We start from the raw sequence: 20,183 nt of genomic DNA on the forward strand, positions 1-20,183 counted from the left end.
TTCGTGCGATGAACTCTAGAAGTTTAATAACTGTAATGTAGATTTTTCACGTTGCATCTAAAACTTTAGACTCTTAACAAAAAGTATTAACAAATCTTGCGACACAAATTCTAAGATTTACATGAAAAATTATTAACAGTAATTTATCACTTTCTATCTTTTCTTCTATCATTTCCAAAGAATGACAGTCGAGCAGGGAAACCTTATGCTCCTTGATTGCAAGCGAAGCTCCACAAATAGAGACGCACCCGCGGAATTAAAACTGGCGCGTTGCTTTTAAAAACGCGTGCATTATTATTACACGCTCCACTTTCGATACTTATATCTTCTTGCCAACTTCCACCATGCGTGGCATGCGTGTGCGAGCATATTAACGATATATGCTCGGTACACATAACCAAGATAAAAGTATCAATTTCATAATGATTGCCCGGTCGAAGTGTACTCCACTTAAATTAACTCTGCTTGCGATTTACAAAAAAACATTCTCGACTAAAAGAAACGAAAAATCGTTGATTAAACGTGGCCGAGATTATGTTACAATCTGTTTCGCGGTAATTATTGTATAAATATTTGGAGGAGATCCTCGTGGTCTGTTAATCTTCTGCGGAGATACATACTTGATTAATCATTTGAAGGCACTCCGCAATCAGCAAAATATGTAATACCGAAAGTTACAATTACATAAAAAAGATAAACGCATCAGGCGTTGTCTTTATTGCCACTAATGTATAAGGTGAATACTAGTAGATATATAACCACTTCCGGAACCGAATTACACTATATTTGTGTCTTTCAGTGTAGAACGAATGAATGCATCTTTCTTCTGTCAGAAAATGACCTACTTAGAAGGTTCAGTTATTAGAACAACCTGTCCTTTTCGTCGATCAAAAAATCCAACTTGTTCGTCGATCGTTCACGCAATGAATGCGTTACGTGACTTTATTTTCAACCATGGAATATACAAAAATAGATGTTAACTGTAAAATCGTAGGGATAAAAGGAGCAACTCGATGACAGTATATTTTTGGCCGTGCAGAAAGCTAAATCCTACGAATGTCTTTGCCATCGCGATGATAATAGTAACAGAATGAGCCTTTTGTTGCCTGATACTGAGGTCAACAGGCGCGAATAGAATCTTGTAGCCGCCCACCGCGCGTTATTATCGCCTGAAAGAAAGCCACGCACAGCAAGGGCCTTTCATGAGCGTGTAAGGATAAAAGACGTTCCTCGATAAGTAACGGTTTCATGATGCACGATTTTTGTTCCCGGTACGGTGAGCCGCAAGAAACGTGTACACTGTAACGTCTAATTAAATTCCCAGGCACAATGCGGAATTCATCTTATCCGCCCACCTGTTTCGTTGTGCCCTCTACCTCTAATCGTTCGCTTAATTTGAAACTTCCCAGCCACGATCTTTCATCCACAATTATTACTTTCCACTGATTGTCGTATTATTCGACGTTCGGGAGTAATCCTGGGAATAAAAAACGAAGAAGGTTGTTAAGTAAATACTGCAATAAAATTCTTATATCTCTCATAAAGTCATGTTGCCCATAGCGCTTCACTTCTTATTAATTTATATAGCACGGTTTATTCTCTGTTTGATTGAAGTTCTCCAATATTTCGTACTATACATCATATTAAAATCGTAACGAACGTCTAGTTCTTCATTATTTAATGCAATCGAATTTCCATTGATCCAGAAGAAAAAATCGAAATACTTCAAATACGCGACACAGATTTCCAAAAATATTCTCATCGATAACCGCATCCCGGAGGACAGTGTCTTTAAAATTCGTCGGTCCCTTTAACGGTGACCCTGTGACGCCATAAGCAACACCCCCATACACGACCCCCACGGAAACGTATATTGCCCCAGATTCGTAGGCGCCCCGTCGTTCTTTCAAGCCCACCGTGGAGGCGGTTTTCGTCCTGAATCTCGTCCTTCACGATCACACTGGCGTCGCTCGTCGAAAGAACGAGAGAGAGAGAGAGCCCATCGTGTGCTGGCTGGTCACGGTACAATGCGTCCGTATCACTTATTCGTGGTCCATTTTCCTCGGCATAAAAGAGGAACGAGAGAGCTCCGGGCGGATCACCGGGAGGGCACTTCGGGGTAGGAGAAGAGGAAGGGGAGGGGAAGCAAAAAAAATCCGTGGTAGGCGGGAGAGAAAGAGAGGGAAAGGTGGTCAGGCCGGGAAGGAAAGAGCGAGAACACCCCCATCACGGGAGCAAACACTCGGCCTGCCGTGATTGCACGGCCGCGACCCTATCTATTATTCACCTGGCTCCCAGCCTTGTATACGCTGTGGACCACACTACCATCCCATTCCGGAACGCCTGGAAGCTCTTGCTCGCACGCGAATAGTCTCGTGTTGTACCCCCGTGCTGATCTACCTACGACCCAGTGGAGCCTCTCTCCGCCCTGCAGCGTATACAAATGACAAGGCACGACGACCGATCCCTCTACCACCTACCCCCACCCCTACCATTCCCTTATACACCACCCATAGAAACGTAATTGACCGTGGGTCCGATGCTATACGTTCCAGCGGAGGCGTCGCCAGCGTACCGAACAGCGTGGCGCCCTCACCCCCGGCCTCCGGGAGGATGCAGAACACAGAAGCCCAGGTCCAGCAGGACGGAGCGTCAGCCCTGCACAGGGTGCTGTGCGCGGAAAGCTTCGCGGAGAAGGAACGAAGACTATCCGAGATGATACTGCAGCTGCAACTGTTCAGGGAACAATTGCTGCAAGAGCAAGATCAGTGGAAGGTAAGACAGCTATATTTCATGATAACTTGGACACTCGTGTATTTCAGCGGTAATAGTAATCCTCTAAATGATTACTGCCTCATTTTGATCTGATAAAATTAGGATACTATCTCTATCTTATGTTGTATTAGAGATTTGATTTGGGGACTAGGATAAGGCCTGACGTCATACTGTTATTGCCATTGGGAATTTCAATTTGACAAGGGAAGGAACCCAATTGTCCGATTTAGACTCTAACGGGGTTTTGTAAAATGATAGTATACAGGTCCTAATGATATTATGTGGAATATTATGTATATACACTCGATAATTAGTTTGATTGTATAAATAATTGAAGTTACGTACCTTTAAGATGCAACTATAAATATAAATCAAACTTATCGAAGTATATAGTATAAGGTTGTTTGCTGGTAAATCGGAGGGCCTGGGATCGATTCCCGTTCACCGAAATATTTTTTGCTTCACTTTGCCAACGATAAGTTTAACTTGTATTCATATAGCATAGTATAAGGTTGTTTGGCTGGTAAATCGGAGGGCCTGTGTTCGGTTCCCGTTCACCGAAATATTTTTTGCTTCACTTTGCCAACGATAAGTTTAACTTGTATTCATATGATATCTTAAAGGTTCGTAATTTTAATTGTTTATATCTTTAAAATTATCGAGTGTCTACGCCTAATATTTCACGTATATTATTAGGAATCTGTGTACTATTATCTCACAAAACCTCGTTGAAATCGAAGTCGAACAGTTCGGGTCCATCCCTTGTGAGGGTAAGCCTTTTTTTATTGAGAAATAAGTTTAATGTTTTAGTAAACATTGTAGTTCGTTTTTTTGAGGGTCGAGCGAGTATCTGATCGTTTTTCCAGAAGGTCATGGTTTAAGAACGATAACCTCGATAATAACACCTGAACGTGAATTATGATACATTCTGTGGAGCCATCAACACGCGACGTCTTTAACCGGTGGGAGGGGATAAATGAAAGTCCGATTCTTGCGTGGATCGCGTGACTGGAACAGAACTGGTACTTTACGCGAGTCATGGATCTTTACGAAGTGTAAACGCCGAGGCACCACAGGTCTCTTTCTCTACCTACGAAATTATTTTCGGCTAACCGAGGCCGCCAAGGGAAAATTAATTGTCTCGAAACACCGCGGGGTTGCCAATCCGGAATAACCGATACAAAATTGAAACTGGACGCGATTGCGACTATGGCCAAAGATAATCACGATGTACGCGCGGGATTTATTGATCAACGAGAGATGTTCTAAATCTGTGCAACGAATTTGCCGAGATCGGAAGGGAGCTATCAATAGCCGATAATTTGTCTCCTACCGTTCGAGCTGGTCCCGCGATCCAACACGCTCGTTATACTATGACATTTATTTTAGCCTCACGCGATCTGTTAATCTTCTGGCCATCAATCCTATTTCCAGTATACTAATTTCATTAAGGAATAAGATCTATAAATATGTACAAACGTCCACGGATTTAGCTCTGTAATATCATTATAGACTTTTACTCTAATATCGATAGGAAACAAGGAGAGAAATTTTGTTTATTTGGTCTTCTTCCTTTTCCTCGATAAACGACTGCATTACAGGATTTGATGTATGTGATATGATCCACAGTCTAGTGCTTGGTCTTCCCTATTGGCGTCAGATACTCAGTTTTATCTTTTGGTAGATTAATTTTCAAACGTTCAATTATTCGTTTTTGAACTGCAACCACAAATTTGAAATCCATTAAGTTTCTACCAAATTAACACTGTTAATTCTGAACATTAATTTTGACAAATGTCTGTAACGTGCTTCGACAAGAACCTAACTTCTAATCATCAACCACGGACTTTCATCAGTTCCCGTCGAATATTCCTTCTTCGCGCAAACAGGCCTATTGCTCAATAGCAGCCGATCGAAAACGCGTTTCGCGAAACGGGCAGGAAGTTATTATCCGAGGTAATAATTTCCACGTGTATTTACGTAGGGAAACCGATAGGCACGCCATTTTCCTCGAAGGCATATGCGTTTTCTCGACGACCGAGCGTGTAACTTGCAAGATGTCTGAATCGCCACGCGATTCGTTCTACATTCCTCGTAGAATCATCCTCTGTGGAGACCTGCCTCCCTGCCACCACGTCGGCTGGTGGCAACGGACAGTGAGAATTCCGTTCACGCCGTGTCGTAATTGTGGAATATTCATAGGCGTGGAACAACATTCACTTTATTCCGCTACGATCACTTCGGGCAACACAAAAACGTTATACCAATCGAACGGAGCTATAAACAATTTAGAAAGAACGATATCTTTTGCATCATCCATGTTAAAATTCCAAGTCCCAGCTAACACACAACTGGCTGTTATTTAAGTGTTGACTGAATGGATGGAGGGTTTTAGTATCTACAAACTCGTAGCAATCTTCGAGATTCACTACGTTCTTAAACGATAAACCTCCGCTGTAAGGAACGTGTACATTCTTTGTCCCGAGGCGGTAATAATAATTGAAAACTCATCAGCCACGATATCGTTACACAGGTTGCCGCGGCTACCGATCACACCCGTAGGTCCTCGAGCATCGATGTCCAGGTCGCTCATGGGGCCTATGCCTGGTACATACGTAAAGTCGTGTTTGCTTAAACCACCTTCGTAGAATCCCCGCCGCGGGGTGAATTTAGCGGGATATCAGGGAAGGTAACGTCGTCCCCGCAGCACACCACGTAAATGACCGGCATAATAACGGTAATACACCGGGGCATTATCTGCACGCGCCCATTTTTCTGGTTTAGACAGGTTTCTCCGGCGATCCCTTCCAGCAGGCCGGAGTTGTTTCTCTTCCACGCGATGACCCGCGGTTTTCGAGGTCGCGCGAACCATCCAGTCATCGCGATACATACCCCGACGATACGATCGTCTCCGCCGTGGGGATGTCGATTCGAATCGACGTCGCCATTGTCCACGGTATACGCTTCGGAGAACCGTTGTGATTGTCAGCGGATCGGTTTGAGGAACGCGATTGCAATTCTCCATTTTTCCTTGGTCAACAGTTTATTTTAACCCTTTAATTCCCGCATGCACCGGTGCAAAGCTCATTTTGAAAGTGCGTCAAATTCTGTAGCCGGTTAATATCCAATTTTTGTCAGCTAGGATCGGTAGTTTCACCGACGTAAAATAGATTTTAACGATTTCGGTTTGGAAATTCGAAATTAAATTGGAAATTGGAAATTAAATTAAAAAAGAAATAGACAAAATAGGTTGCTTTTATATATTATTGTTTTCGACTTCAAAAGAACAAGGTACAATATATTATCAGAGATCTATATGAGATCTATATGAGAATCCGACTTGATTTGTGCACCGTAAGTCGGAGGTTTAAACAATTGCTCGAGAAAAGTTTGCGTCCTGTGGTCTTCTGGAGTATTCTGATTTACTGAGAAATTACTCAAAGTACAAGTGAAAGTGAATTTCCTTAATCTATAATAATTTCGATACAATAGCATTCTCCCAATCTAAGAGTCTTTATCGAAAGAATCTGATGTCACAGAAAGTAGCAAAACGTTTCTAAAGTATCGCAGCAAAAGGGGTTCACCCTAGAAACTCGAGCATATCAAACCCCTATACACGCTTTTCCGTCTACGACGTAGTAAAATCGCGCACGCAACTGTACCAACCCCGCGGAACAGAATACGGAGTAGTACACCAGTAGCTATTGAGGATAATCAAGAAGGCTTTCCACGAGGCTGCCGCGGATCGTCTTCAGAGATCTGACGGGCAGAAGAAACGTAGCAGTGGCGGCGTGGTGTGTCGGCGCTTTCAAGGGTGGAGAACGTTTTCTCGTCGGCCATTTCATCGGCACACCGAGTGAAAACGCATTCTGTCGGTGGCGTTTGCGCGGCAGCCGCCGCCTCAAGAGTTTGCTGACGTTAAAACGGAAGTGCGACCGCGAAGGAAAGAAGCGAGCGAGAGAGAGAGAGAGAGAGAGGGGGAAGAGGTGATATCGGCTGGGGAACGCGGAAAAGTAAGACAGAGAGGGAGGGATAGGAGTGGACGTCGAAGAAGAGAGAGGACAGAGAGAGAACGTAGGAGGAAGGCGGTAGTCTCAGCGTTCTCCTCCTCTCTGGTCCCGGAGGGCGTATAGTAATGTTCGAGCTGGCAGACTTCGGGGTCGAGTGGGGATCTCCCTCTCCTCCGTTCCCCTCTCTCGCTTACTCTCTCACCTTCCCTCTCTTGATCCCTCTCTCCCCCTGCTTCTCTTTCACTCTTTCACCTTTCCACCTGTTATGCGACTCTATGCCATGCTGCATTGGCACAGGTGTGCGTCGGTGGCGGTGGCAGCCACGTACCCGTTCCGAACGCACACACTTGTTCTCAAGGGGGCTGCACACTTAACTCCTGTGTTCTTTCCTCGGTTCGTGCGCGCCACGCTCCTTTTCTTCCTGCCTTCCTTCCTTCCTTCCGTCCTCCCTCGACTCGGTCGTTTCTCGACGAACGAGCAACGCCGATCGCGTGGGCGGCGAGGACTTAGCTCTGTCTCTCTTCCTCTTTCCTCTTCCCGGAGGCGCCTCCACGAACCTATACCTTCGGCTGCACCTGTGCAGCAGGAGCATATTGTCACGCCCAGTAGCGCTCGACCGTGCAGACGAGGAACCTCTGCCCACACTGGATATGTATACCATTTTGGTTTTTTATGTCGCTACGATCATATTCGGGGTAATGCGGATACCGAAGAGCGTTTTATCTTGCTGTTTGCGAGGCAACGTGTTTGTGCGTTCGGAGGGGGAGTTAAAGTATGCTCTATTAAAGAAGTCATGGACGATCGAACGATACTGTTCGTTAAAATGGATAGCATTCTCGTTATTGGGATATAGAATCTTTCTCCTGTATGTGAATTTCAAGAATGAAACGTCCTTGACGGGTTACCGGAAAAGGACCCTTCAACATGCGAACCCATCTTCATTCATCGCCCCCCCCCTACCCCCATTCAACGGCATCGCGACCTTCCTTCTTACCTGGTCAGGCACGCTCAACCTTTGCTCCCCTGTACACAGATATTTGATGACTCTCCACGAGACTGGTGCAGGTGAGCATGAAATTTCCGTCCGTTGGTTTACGCCTATCTCGCGCACCGTGTCTCGTTGATTGATGCCGAACGCTTTGGGAAATTCAAAGCGATCCGATGGGAACGTCGCATTTTATGCTGTCCTGAAACTAATTGCGATTACGTTAATTACATAACCGCTGGTATTATTTGTCGTTGGAAGATTTAGCAAATAGTGCTGGTCATTACTGGTAAATATTTCTCTAGCGTCTGTCTTGATTAATAACAATGTCAAATCCAGTTCCGCTGAGTTAATGACGTTTCCGATGCACTTCGTGCGTTTACCAAAAGTGTACCACGATAGGTGCGGTACAAACGATGCCCACGATGTCTCGATGTAGAGTAGTCCGAAACCTAAACTTCGTAAATATTATTGAATATTACTCCAACGTCTATCATACGACGTATCACGAAGTCGAAAAATTAAAACAGCCACGTTTCGTATGAGTCTTAACAAAGACACGCAAAAGAAGGAGGAAATTTTACGTATACTCTTAACAATAACAAAAGAATCTATGCTTAAAAATGTGTAATAGTAGGTCGTGCGACAGCAGATTCAATTACAAAAACAATGTCACAAGAATTTTTAAAATCACTTAATAACTTTTTACGTTACGATGGGCACTAAAACAAAAGTTTTTTTTTTATTCACGAGAATGTATAATAAATAGAGGCCAAGAAACTTTTTTAAATCTTCTTTGCCTTCATTGATAAAAAATTTGCCGAAGTGTCACCATTTTCTTCCGTCCGCTAAAGGGGAAAGGGGCCTTAAAGCACGACGGCGTCGTTCTACGCGGCCTCGGACATCGGGGCCGCATTTCCACGCGACCGTGCCGTTATTACACGGTATGCTGATCCACAAAGGCGGGACGAGAGGTCTGTCCCGCGAATATGCAACCTGCGAATGCCGGGTTAGGAGCCTGGGAAAACAAGAAGGGGTGGGGTTGGTGGTGGTGGCGTATATGGCGCGCGGTGTTTGGCCCGTCAGCGAGAGGGCCAGGGGCGCTTGTGCGTATATATGTCCATACGTTTGTCCATTTGCGTATCGGTCGTCGCTTTATGGGAATTAGCGGCGTATTGTGGGTCGCCTGGTGGGCGGTCTGTGTGCACCGGTGCACGAGAAGCGTCCACGGGAACGGCCACCACACCCCCGGACCATCCACCCTCCTCTGGCAGCCAGCGAGAGTGGTTGCAGCGGCGCATAGACCCGTGGGGGATGATCGACGAGGATGGTAAACCGAAACGGACTGCGAGTGAGAGAAACAGAAAGAGAGGGGTGGAGGGGCGCGTAGACATGTGGAAAAAGGAAAAGCAGTAACGCTGGAGGGAGAGAGGTAAAACGAGAGCGTCCGGGAATGGGGATGATTTCACCCTTCTCTTTCCCGTCCCCCCATCTCCCCCCCCCCTTTTCTCTTTCTCTCTGTGTGTATCGGCTGTTTGTCAATATACGAGCGATATGATCACCAAGTATAATCACCAGCGGTCCGGAGAGCGTCGAGCTCTCTGTCAATAGAATGCTACTTTGTGACCCCCGTCCTTCTCCAATCCGTGCGCAACGCTTATATATTGTATCAAACCTGTGTGTCCCCGCGCACCGTTCGCCGCTATCTCTCTGGAGAATGCCTATAACGCTCGTGAAATCCGTATCGACCGGACAATACCCACCAGGCGGGGAACGTGGAACCGGTATGATACAAAAATGACCGGGATCTGTTGCGCTAATATCGAACAAAACTGTCCAGAGGGGCTGCTGGGTTTGTCCCGGTTCTCCCGGGTGATCCGTCATCGCAGACCGCGCTGGGACGGGTCTTTGTCCGTCGATGTTTTTCCTGTGTTGTTTCGGGATAGATTGGACTGTGATGTTTAATCATCGCGCAGACAGTATATCCTGTGATTATCCGGTGACGCGCGACTGGGGTTTTATTTGTAATATCTGTTCGGGTACATCGGACTAACGAAACATGCGATTGTCAAATCGTCTAAGGTGCGGATCGAATGAGTCTGAAATTAAAATGAATCCAACGGTATACAGTTAATCCTCGTTGAGTGTTTGTATGCTTCTCGGCACTGAATATTAAATATTTCATAAACTAATGGTTATATGGGGCTTAAAGAAATATCATTGACTACAGAATTCCAAGCTCTATCAGTCAATGCCGGGGAGCCTTCGAACACTCATCGAGGATTTACTGTACCTGCTTGAGATTAATCCAAACTCTACATTATATTTTCACGACCTGGTGTCCCACAGCACGACATTTTATTTATTTAGTTGCAATTCTAACACAAAACACTATTTATTCAGAAAACTATGTACAAAATTAAGAAACCGCAAAGTCAAGACACGTCCGTTCTCTAAGATTCTCTTTAGGAGACTCTCTGTCAATCTGTTTAAAACAAGCTCTTCTCGACAACCCTTTCGATTCAACAGTCTTGATATAAATAGATTATAAGGGTCGTTTCACAAGAATGCAAGACAACTTTCCATACTATAGCAATAATATTTTCTCTGTCTCGACCACCTAACGGTCTTCATTATCAATCTTCCCGAAAAATGGCATCGGACGCGTTTCACCCCTTTCTCTCAGCCCCGTGGCGAACCGCAGATTGTGAATCGTGGAAATCGCGTGCACCCTTTCGACGTCCATGTAAATTCCTTGAATCAGAAACATTCCCGTAACAAGCCGGTCCTTTCCGCCTAAAGTGGCGTTCGTGGATCGTGCCGCTCTCTGGCATCCACTGGAGCGTGGTTTCGCGCGATTTCGTAGCCGGCTGTCGCCGCTAAACGGGGCTAAATGAACGCGCATCCCCAGTGTATTTTTTCTTCTCTCTTCGCTGTCTCCCATCCCTCTACCCCCCCTGTTTTTTTTTACACGCGAAGCATCCAACTTACACGAGCACGTCGCTTATCCGACTCACCGATTTCACCCTGGACAGGGTGTCTGTAGCTGTGTACGGCTGGCGTATATGCGAGAGGGTAGTGGCGGGGGTAGTGGTGGCGACAGAACGTCGAGGAGGGAGAGGGTCGGCTCGTCGGTGTATCTTTTCGAGCGATCAAAGAATTATCGCAGTGGAGCGGCAAGTCGACGGTGTTTGTCGTTTGATCGCGGGCCAACGATGCGTGACTTTGCGCGTTACCTGCCGCGCGACTGCGGTAGTCGAGACGAGCAAACCTCCGCACGCTCGGCTCGGCTCCGCTTAGCTTCGCTCCGCTCTCTCCCACTCTCCCTGTCTGTCGTGCTCCCAGACAGGCCGCCATAACGGCTAACGCGTTAACGCATTTTACCCGAGCTCACCCCGTTTCTTTCGCGTCTCATCTTTTTTTTTTTTAGTCCCTCTCTTACCCCCTTGCAACCTTCTCCCTTCGTACCCCCTTCTCCCTAAACCCTTCACCCCTCCCCCTTCCGTTGCTACACCTCTCCTCTTTGTATCTCCTTTGCCCTGTATCTCGTTCTCTCGTACCGCGGCTCTCTCCACTCCTCCTCCTCCTCGCGTTCCACCCTCTGCCCACCCCTTTTACCAGGCTCATACATCCAATATCTCTTCCAGAGGACCGAGGTCGGTGCCGCTGCCCTCGTCATGTCGTACTAATGCATGTAATTGCAGCTAACCTCATTAAACCCGCCGACTGATGCCACTCGCTCAAATTGCGTCCCTCTCCCTTGCCCCAACCCCCTCCATCTGTCCCTCTCTGTCTTTCTCTGCAACTCTATCTGTGTCTCTGTCACTCGCCACCACCCTGTTCTCCGTTTCGACTCCTCGTTTCGTTATCCACGTTCCCCGCGTTCTCGACGATTCTCTTCCGCATTTTTGCTCGCCACGTCCGTTTTTATACGTCTGCGTTTTCGACCACGGCCCTCTGTTTGCCTCTGTTTCACTCGACTCTCGCTGCACCGCCTCGATACCTACGTTAATGTATCTCCGTTTTCGTGCTGTCTTTCGTGACGTAGCAGTGGTTCGAATGTTGGATCTCCTCGTTTCGAGAGATTCACTGTTAGTATGCAGTTATCACTGGTACAGTGGTTCAACTCGAGAAGAATCTGACATCCCTGATCGGACGCATCGAAGTTAGATCTGACAAGGTTCTTCGTGCTGACGGTTATAATGTTCAGGAAACGTCATTTACTCGATCTTCGAATTTATTATTATTATTTTTGTTACAAACTCTGTTACAGTACCGTGCTCAACGTGATATGTTCGTCGATAGGTCGTCGAATAAATAACACGACGCGTATGAGTAAAACGCATACGTACAGCCGAATAAAGATCCAAAACACTAGTTTTCCCGGGCGTTTTAATCGAAAACAGATATATAGGATGGCGGTGTACGCTGTATAAAATAGAGTTACCGCTTGTAAAACGGTATTTGTATTGATCCGTATTGCGTAGGGGAATCGGTTGTAAAATGCGCCGAGTCAATTCCGAACATTACCAAAACCCAATATCGGCCCGCCGATATTGAAACCGATATATGTATTGGCGTTCGGAAATCTGCCGTTACGCTAAACGCTCGAATGCCCCGTCGTCATCATTCCCCATTCAAGCGCTCGATCGAATTACTTCGGCGGCCCGCGGCCTCGGTCATTCTCTCCGTCGAATACTAAACCTGACCACCATTAATGTTTCTCCCTTGGTAGTACGACCCGCAACAGCGATGTTCCCCCAACAACGTGAAAACGAACTGTTAACGTTTCGAATCACGCAAACGCCGACGCTGCACTTCGCAGCGATGCGATCACGTAGTTTTTATTTCATTAATGAGATCCCATCGGTGGCTAGATCACGTAGCCATCCATAGAGAAACGAAATCCTGTTCCTGCGTGGAATCCTTGAGGCGACAGTTATTTGGAATATCGAGTCGATGGGAGAGATCGATTAGGGTCGTTTTCCTGGTTGGAGCTGGTGTCTAACCAGTGATGTCCTTTTCTACTTACAGCTTTGAAACATCAGGGGATCTTTGATTAGTTATCTATTTACAGTTATTTATTTATTTATTTATTTATGGGATAAATACCCTTTAGGTAAGAGAAGGACGTACATAAAAATGAAAATAAACGATAAATATTTAGCAATTCAGCTACCTCCGAGTTCACGTTGAAATTCTAACGGTAAGTTTAGCTTGTTACGATTTCGTTCTTCGATTGCTGAGCAAACGAAACGACTCATTTTCCTTTGACGCGGATCGAGTGCTTCTAATCGGAACGAGGGTAGAACGAAGGGGTGAGCGTATCACGCGTACAGCGTTAATTAGAAAACACTTATGTCGGACGGACGTCTTAACACACAGAGGAGAGGAGAACAGGTATCGCTTGTGTTAAGGGTTGAAGGCGTCGCCAGTAGCGCATGCACGACGACGTCTGGACCACTTGGCGCTCTCGCATTACCGGGGAACCCCCTTTCTACTTGGTGTACTCTTCCTTGCCTTGCGAAGGAAGGTAGCGGGGCCTCTCCTTCAGCGGCTCAGTATCCGATTTTCCTGGAGGAAGAAAATGAACTCTCATATAATTATTTTCCTCATTAACATTGTGGCCCCATTGTTCGCCCCGCGACGAGAGAGGGCCATAGTCTTGCCCCGCCCGCTGGTATTTTAATTGCATCCCTATGCGCAGCCAGGCCTCAACTCAAAGGCGGGACACGATTGTAAAACCACCTCCTTGGCGCGGGATCATCCGATAGTAATTTTTTGTAGTCTCGTTAACGGACTTTTCGACGATCCTTTTATTCCATGGGACGAACTTTTGTCTCCCTTGCCCCTCACCGACTAGGGAATCGTGGATAACAAGTATTCCGAGACGAAACGTATGTTTGTAAGTTAGAAAAAAATGAACAGTACCTCGGTTGATTATCCAGAAATAACCACGTGTGTAATTCAAAGCACACACACAACTTTTATCTGTTCCACGATTATATCGGATGTCGAGTGTTATTTACATTGGTCTTCGAAGAATATAAATTTGCCCGAGAAACCTGTTAATTCCACCAATTCACGCATTCTCCCGAGCACTCCTCGGATCATCAGCATTTCGAACGCGCGTCAGAAATAATAACACGGGCGTTAAGTGAAATTACAGATGCTTCCAATTACGGAGTATTATTCACGCACTGTAACCGCATCTCTCTCGCCAGTATCAAGACTTCCTCGGCGCCACGGCGGCAAGGATTTCATAATTTTCCCTCGAAAGTATTTCGTCTGTCACGCTCCGGTCGTTCGCGACGTCGATAAACAAACTATTAAATAAAACAGCTCGACGATCCAGCCTACGGCCACGAGTATATAGAAAAAAAAAAAAGAAAAAGAAGGCAGAGAGCATTCTCGAACCGGTCGTGTCTTCGTCGCCAATTATAGAATTTTTCACGCTCGACGGTTTTCCGCGTTCTCGTGTATGGTTTTTTTTTTCTACCCTTCCGCGGAACGAGGGATGATTACTCGCCCGCAGATCGTCGCCATTCTCTCGGCCCCGAAAGAACGGGACAAGAGAGGGAGTTCGAGTCGAAAACTCGGGGTTACAATGTTTTCATCCAGCCCCATTACCGTGGAACATTCTATTATTTCATCTTCCCGCGGAACGAACGTTTTCCATCCGATTGAAAAGAAAAAGGTTCGAAGAGGTCCGCGGGAACACGTTCGAGCGCAGCGTCGTCGTCTCGACGGTCTTATCTAACGGAGTCCCCATGCTCGCGACATGGATTGTTAACTGAATCCGGGAGCGGGCATTGTTTCACCGACCGAGAAGAGGTCCCGAGCACAACAGTGCTCCATTGTGTTCCCCGGTAGCGTTCATTCAGCTTTTTCCTTCCTCTTCTCTGGCCGCTTTTTCTCCCCCCACGAAGGCCCGATCTCTCTCTCTCTCTCTCTCTCTCTCTCTCTCTCTCTCTCTCTGATCCGTCATCGAGCTTCGTGGAGCGTCCTCCGCGTCGCTGTGCTCGCTCGAAAATTTTATGCTTTCGTCGATGGACCTCTGAAGCTGCACGATACAACTTTGAACTCTCTGTTGCTGGTTACGTGTAAAATTGTGTACTGACTAATTGGAAATAAAGTATCCAATAGGCCCGAATAGTAGGGTCAAGTCCACTTCAGATCAGAATAGCGAAGAACTAATGTATTCCAATATACTTACAGTAAATCATCGATGACTGTTCGGAGGCTTCTCGGCATTGACAAGGAGAAGTACCCAGACACTGTCTTTTTAATGAGGTTTAGCACAGTGATAGAGCTGGGAATTCTGAAGCCAGTGATATTTATATCAACCGCATATGCCTATTAGTTTATGAAATATTTAATCTTGTGTGACGAGAAGCCTTCGACTACTCATCGAGGATATACTGTATTTGGTGCCCCTGTATTCAGCTCCTTCACTCAGAAATCGACAAACAATTCCTCCACAAGTACCAATCCTGTGAATTCCAGTACTCCGTTCGATGAATCCGAAAATTCAATAGAATCATCTCTAGCAATTATATAAAACCTGAACCCGAGGCGGACGTAATAACTGTTAATTAAGACGAAACTATTACACGCTCCGCGGTCTCTCGAGTTCTACCTCTTGATCGTGCGGAACCCTCCTGCCTCCGGGGATATTTTTGTTCCGGTGCGTCGTTTATCGAGGATATCAGTCGGTTTCCTTGGACGATGCTTCTGCGAGCGGCAAGTACACCCGTCGTCGTGGCGGCGGCGACGGATAATGTGTGTTTCGGGCCGCGGTGCCGAGAATAGTTCAAAGTAAATAGCATGCCGTGAGTGGTGTGCCCTCTAATCTCCTTCTCCTTGCCACGGGGGATATTCTGATTGCATTATGTCCGAGCACGGCCAGATAACGCCTTCTCCAAAGGGATATTCGTACGTGGCTGATGTAACGGGGCCCTCGTTCCTCGAGAAGTTACCACCAGACACGTTCGTTGTACCCGGTCCAAACGAACGGCCAGGTTAATCCTTGTAACAGAATCGTAACGATCTAGCACGACTGGGTTTTAACCACAGTAAGATCTATGGATATTTTACGAGTAAACGGTGTTTTTGTTTCTGTGAAGGATGCAACTACAGTTGGCTGCACTTTCGTAACAGAAGGTGTGATTCTTTGGTAAAAAATAATTTGCTTGAAGTATAATAACGACACCTCAGGCTTCTCCAACGATGTAAGATCGTTTATCTGAAAAGTGAAGATTCAAATGAGCTTTTTTTATTGCATATATGTATTTTGAGTATTTTTTTGATCAAGTAATTGTTATTCGTAGATCTTGAAAACTAAAATTCTCCAGGCCGCGAGACAATTTCTGTTATGTATGACTATATTTTGTGTACATTTAGAATCCATATTGGGATTCCCAATCTGACAATCCGTTGCTATTAATAATTTTGACGGTACCCATGTATTATTGCATATTTCAGTATCCCTTTCAATCAATAACCCCATGGAGCAGGATACGTTTCCTTATCTCGCGAGATAACCGAGAGCTGGTTTTGCAACTAAGTGATATTTAACGAGCAACGTTAACGACCCATGTTCCCCGTAACGGCCACTCATAAATATTGCAATTATCACTTCCTAAATAAGCCACGCCTTATCGATTCCACGGCCGATTACTTTAATCGTAGCCACGTTAACCTTGCATCCAGCCGCGATACGTTATTGCCCCTGTAATATATGAAATAACCGCGGATACTCTAGCAGTATTCCCACGAACTGTGCAGATATCCTGTTCCAACAGTGCAAGTGTTCTTAACCTCTAATACCCTTCTCCGAAAAATGCTCTCCGCCCTTTGCATACATAAACAAATCTGTTACGCACAAAAATATTACTAGTCTGAAAGTGTTAGTGCATCCTGGTAATAAAATAAACACACTTCGCTCGTGGCAATACGATTTTACCATCTACAAGGGGTGAATTACCACTTGAGAGTTGCGTTTCACCATTGAAATCGTATTTCTCTGTAAGGAGGATATTTTGTTTTAAAAAAATCTTTGTATTAAAAATAAATAATTTTCATTTCTTTTGCACCTTACAGACTTTCTTCGAAAAAGAAATAATAAAATCTATTCACGAACCGCAGATTTCCACGTACCTAACGCGTGCATCGCTAAAGGGTTGCAACCCCTAAAAATGCAATTACCAAGGTTGCACTTTATGGTTGCATGGAGCATCGAGAAAATCCGTCGATGGTGCCGATTATTTGGCGGAAGCAAGAACAGGGATAGAGGGAGAGAGATGCGTTGGGAGAGCGCGCGCGCGCGCGCGTGTAAGCCCGCCTGAGCAGCACGTCGTTTGCAAAACGTTCCAGAATGAAATGGAAGTAGGTACTGGGCGGGCATTGAGTGCGGTTATACTTGTAACTTGGACGGCGACCCCGAGAGAGAGAGAAACCGCGAGTGCGGTAGTAAGAATTCCACTGTGCGCGGATGTGAATGAGCCCCGCAGCTGCTACATTCCTGTGTGCCATCGCCGCGCGGCTCTTCCTTTTTCTTTTATTCACGTTCCTCCGCCAATATTTTAGCCGAACATCGCTGGTGGAACCGGGGCCCGTCAGATTTTTCCTCGGCTGACGTCCAACTCGTCTCTCTCTCACACCCTCGCCAAGCCACGCGGCACAAATTTTTCGTCGACTTCGTCCTGTAGGCTGCCACCGTAGAACAGCAGTTTCGGTAATCGTTTTCAACGGGTTGCCACGATTTCGATATTAGTTGTCTCGATAGGCCGAGTGTTTATTGACGCGCGAATAGCCGCGTGAAATCGAGATCCCATCATCTTGCTCGGTTTATTTTGGAATAGGGGAGGAGAAATTACTTGTAGTTGCTAGTTTTTAGGTGTATGTGTGTGATTGGTCTTTATTTAAGATTAATCCCTTGCCATACGATTTTTTTTTAAGACTTCACTCTCAAAAATTAGTTTATCCTTAATATTTTCCCAGACACAAAAGGAATTTTATTCTTATGGCAATTGTTACATTTATTCTAAACCTTAAATGCGAAACAACATTTCACATTGACTCGAAGAAAACGAATAATATACAGATTTATTAAATTTAAAAAAAAAAAGGGGTTAATAGTATTTATTTGGATGTACGTGGAAGGCTTTACGCAACGAACTTGGAGGACTTTAACTCTTAAGTATAAACCATTCGTCTTAGAGACGATTTTGAATTTTTCTTTCACTGGCACAATCTAGTGGAGAATTTTGGAAGATCGTTTGAGTACTTTAAATGGCAATTAGCGGCACGTTATTTCCGAAATGATAATCAGTTGGTTATTGAAAGTGCTACGAAGCAATCGTTGTTGAATTGTTTATAATGTATAGATCGGGTAGTACATACAACAGGGCAGGAGATGATTCTATAAGGAAAAATAAGTTGAAAAAGACGAATAAAGTTTTTTCATACAAGGCTTGATTTTCGAGAAAAAACACTTGGAAGCTTCATCGAATAGACGTGTATTCGTGGTGACAATAAGTAGAAACGGAATGTGATGAACAGACGTGTTAGCCAAGTCCTATTCAATTGCACGCATATCCAATAGATTTTCGAATTCGATTATCTCGGAATTAAAGCATTATACGACAGAATTTTATTCTATATTGTCGATTTGTTTTTGCATATAGAATCACCTCCTGCCCAATAATAAGTACTCTTCGACCTGAAACACCCTGTATATACCAGTTTTGAAGGACTCATCTGTAGCAATCTGAGCTTAAATATCATAAGTAATGAAAACTAATCATTAGAAACTCAATCATCAATTGTATTAGGTATACAAATTAATTCGTGGCTCCAACAATTAATTATTGACTCAAAATTGTCATCATTTTTTCGAAATGGGATTCGTAACCGCCCGAGTATAAATGTCTACAAAATGATAAGGAATATTTTCAAAACTAGACTATATTTTGTTCTGTTTAAATAAACAAAAATTCTATGAAAAGAAGGCCACCAGTTAATCTGTCACCTAATATTATCTAAAGAATTCTGAGCATACAAAATCAACGTGCATTGATAGAAAGAACATTGTTAACGCGAAATTTTCTTCGAAAAGGTTCGACGGGTCTAAGGTTCACCGATTCCCTGAAAGAGAATCTGTATTGTTGGGCGGGGATCCGCGGCTGATCGCTCTGTTTGGATAATTGAAGTGTAATTCGAGCGGCTCGAGGGGCAATTAACGAGCGCCATTCCAAAACGAGAGCACCGAACGGAGCGGGAGCCACCGCGCTGCCAGGATGCAAGTTTCAATTCACGCGTATTTCTGGTTTACCCCGGTTCCCCGCGTGTCGTCCGAATCTTTATTTCGGTTCTCACGTTTCGCCGGCATATGCCACGGGACCGCGGGGGCACACGAATGCAGGCGCGTGCGCCGAAATAAATATTGCATATTTCTGTACGGATGTACCTACCGAGCGGGCGACGGAACGCGGGCTCATATCAACTTACGATACCGCCGCCTGGCTCCGTTTCTTCTTCGCGTAATTGCTTTTGAAACAATGACAAATAGTAACTTAACGAACTCGTCAAATAAAACAAATGTACATATATGCGACGGGAGAGTAGTTTAACCGTCCGTTGAATCATTTCGACACATTCTTCTCCTTAGAAATGATGTTATTTTGTCATGTATATAGGTAAATTTAGCTGATGCTGCCTGACTTTTATTTTAATGAATTTGCAAATTTCAATATGTATCAGATTATCGTTACATTAATTTTTTATCAATGTGTCATTTTGACACCGAGGGAAAAATTATGTTGGGAAAATAAAACGGATCATAGACGATACGATTTATCGGACAGCTAATTCTACAACATAAGTTGCTTCGAACGTTCGAAAGACAGTTGCAACATTTGTGGCGTGGTTGTACGACAGTAACAGCATGATAAATATCTGTAGATCTGTCTTTGGAACTGCCTTGTGCAATTTGTTATACAAGTTGAACTACAATAAATCGCATCGTCGGTGGACCGTTTTAGGGACGGATGAGGGTTAAATTTGTCGAGACTTATACGTTCATCTCAGATTTCATTGGGGAATCATAGTAAGCCTTAATACTCTTATGTTAATTTCGTGAAAAGTTTCAGGAGTTTCCTTAAACACAAAACTATTTCAAGACTACCTACTTCTGCATTACTCGTTACTCGTGTGTACATCATGCATTAGGAAATCCAGACTCGTTCATTGTGCTCGAACCGCACGCGGTATTCGCCTCAAAGCAAATTCCCCGGGCGCAAAAAAGGAAGCTCTAATTTCACGTTTCATAAATCACGGAACGAGCAACAATTCCCGTCCGAGTTGCACGCTAACACTGAACGAAACCGCACGATCCTCTGCATTCGAGTGTA

At 44.9% G+C, this 20,183-nt stretch overlaps 1 protein-coding gene across 3 annotated transcripts in view; it reads left to right on the forward strand.

Moving 5' to 3' along the window:
• Window positions 1-20,183, forward strand: part of LOC107195105 (transcription factor SOX-5) — a 184,079-nt gene that overhangs the window by 147,023 nt on the left and 16,873 nt on the right. For all 3 annotated transcript variants that reach the window (XM_015584882.1, XM_015584883.1, XM_015584884.1), the window contains one exon: window positions 2,556-2,775. In XM_015584882.1, coding sequence (XP_015440368.1) covers window positions 2,556-2,775 — 220 coding nt within the window. The remainder of the gene's footprint in view (window positions 1-2,555; window positions 2,776-20,183) is intronic.

Source organism: Dufourea novaeangliae, unplaced genomic scaffold (genome assembly GCF_001272555.1).
Source record: "Dufourea novaeangliae isolate 0120121106 unplaced genomic scaffold, ASM127255v1 scaffold49, whole genome shotgun sequence".
In the NCBI taxonomy this organism is placed as follows: Eukaryota; Metazoa; Arthropoda; class Insecta; order Hymenoptera; family Halictidae; genus Dufourea; species Dufourea novaeangliae.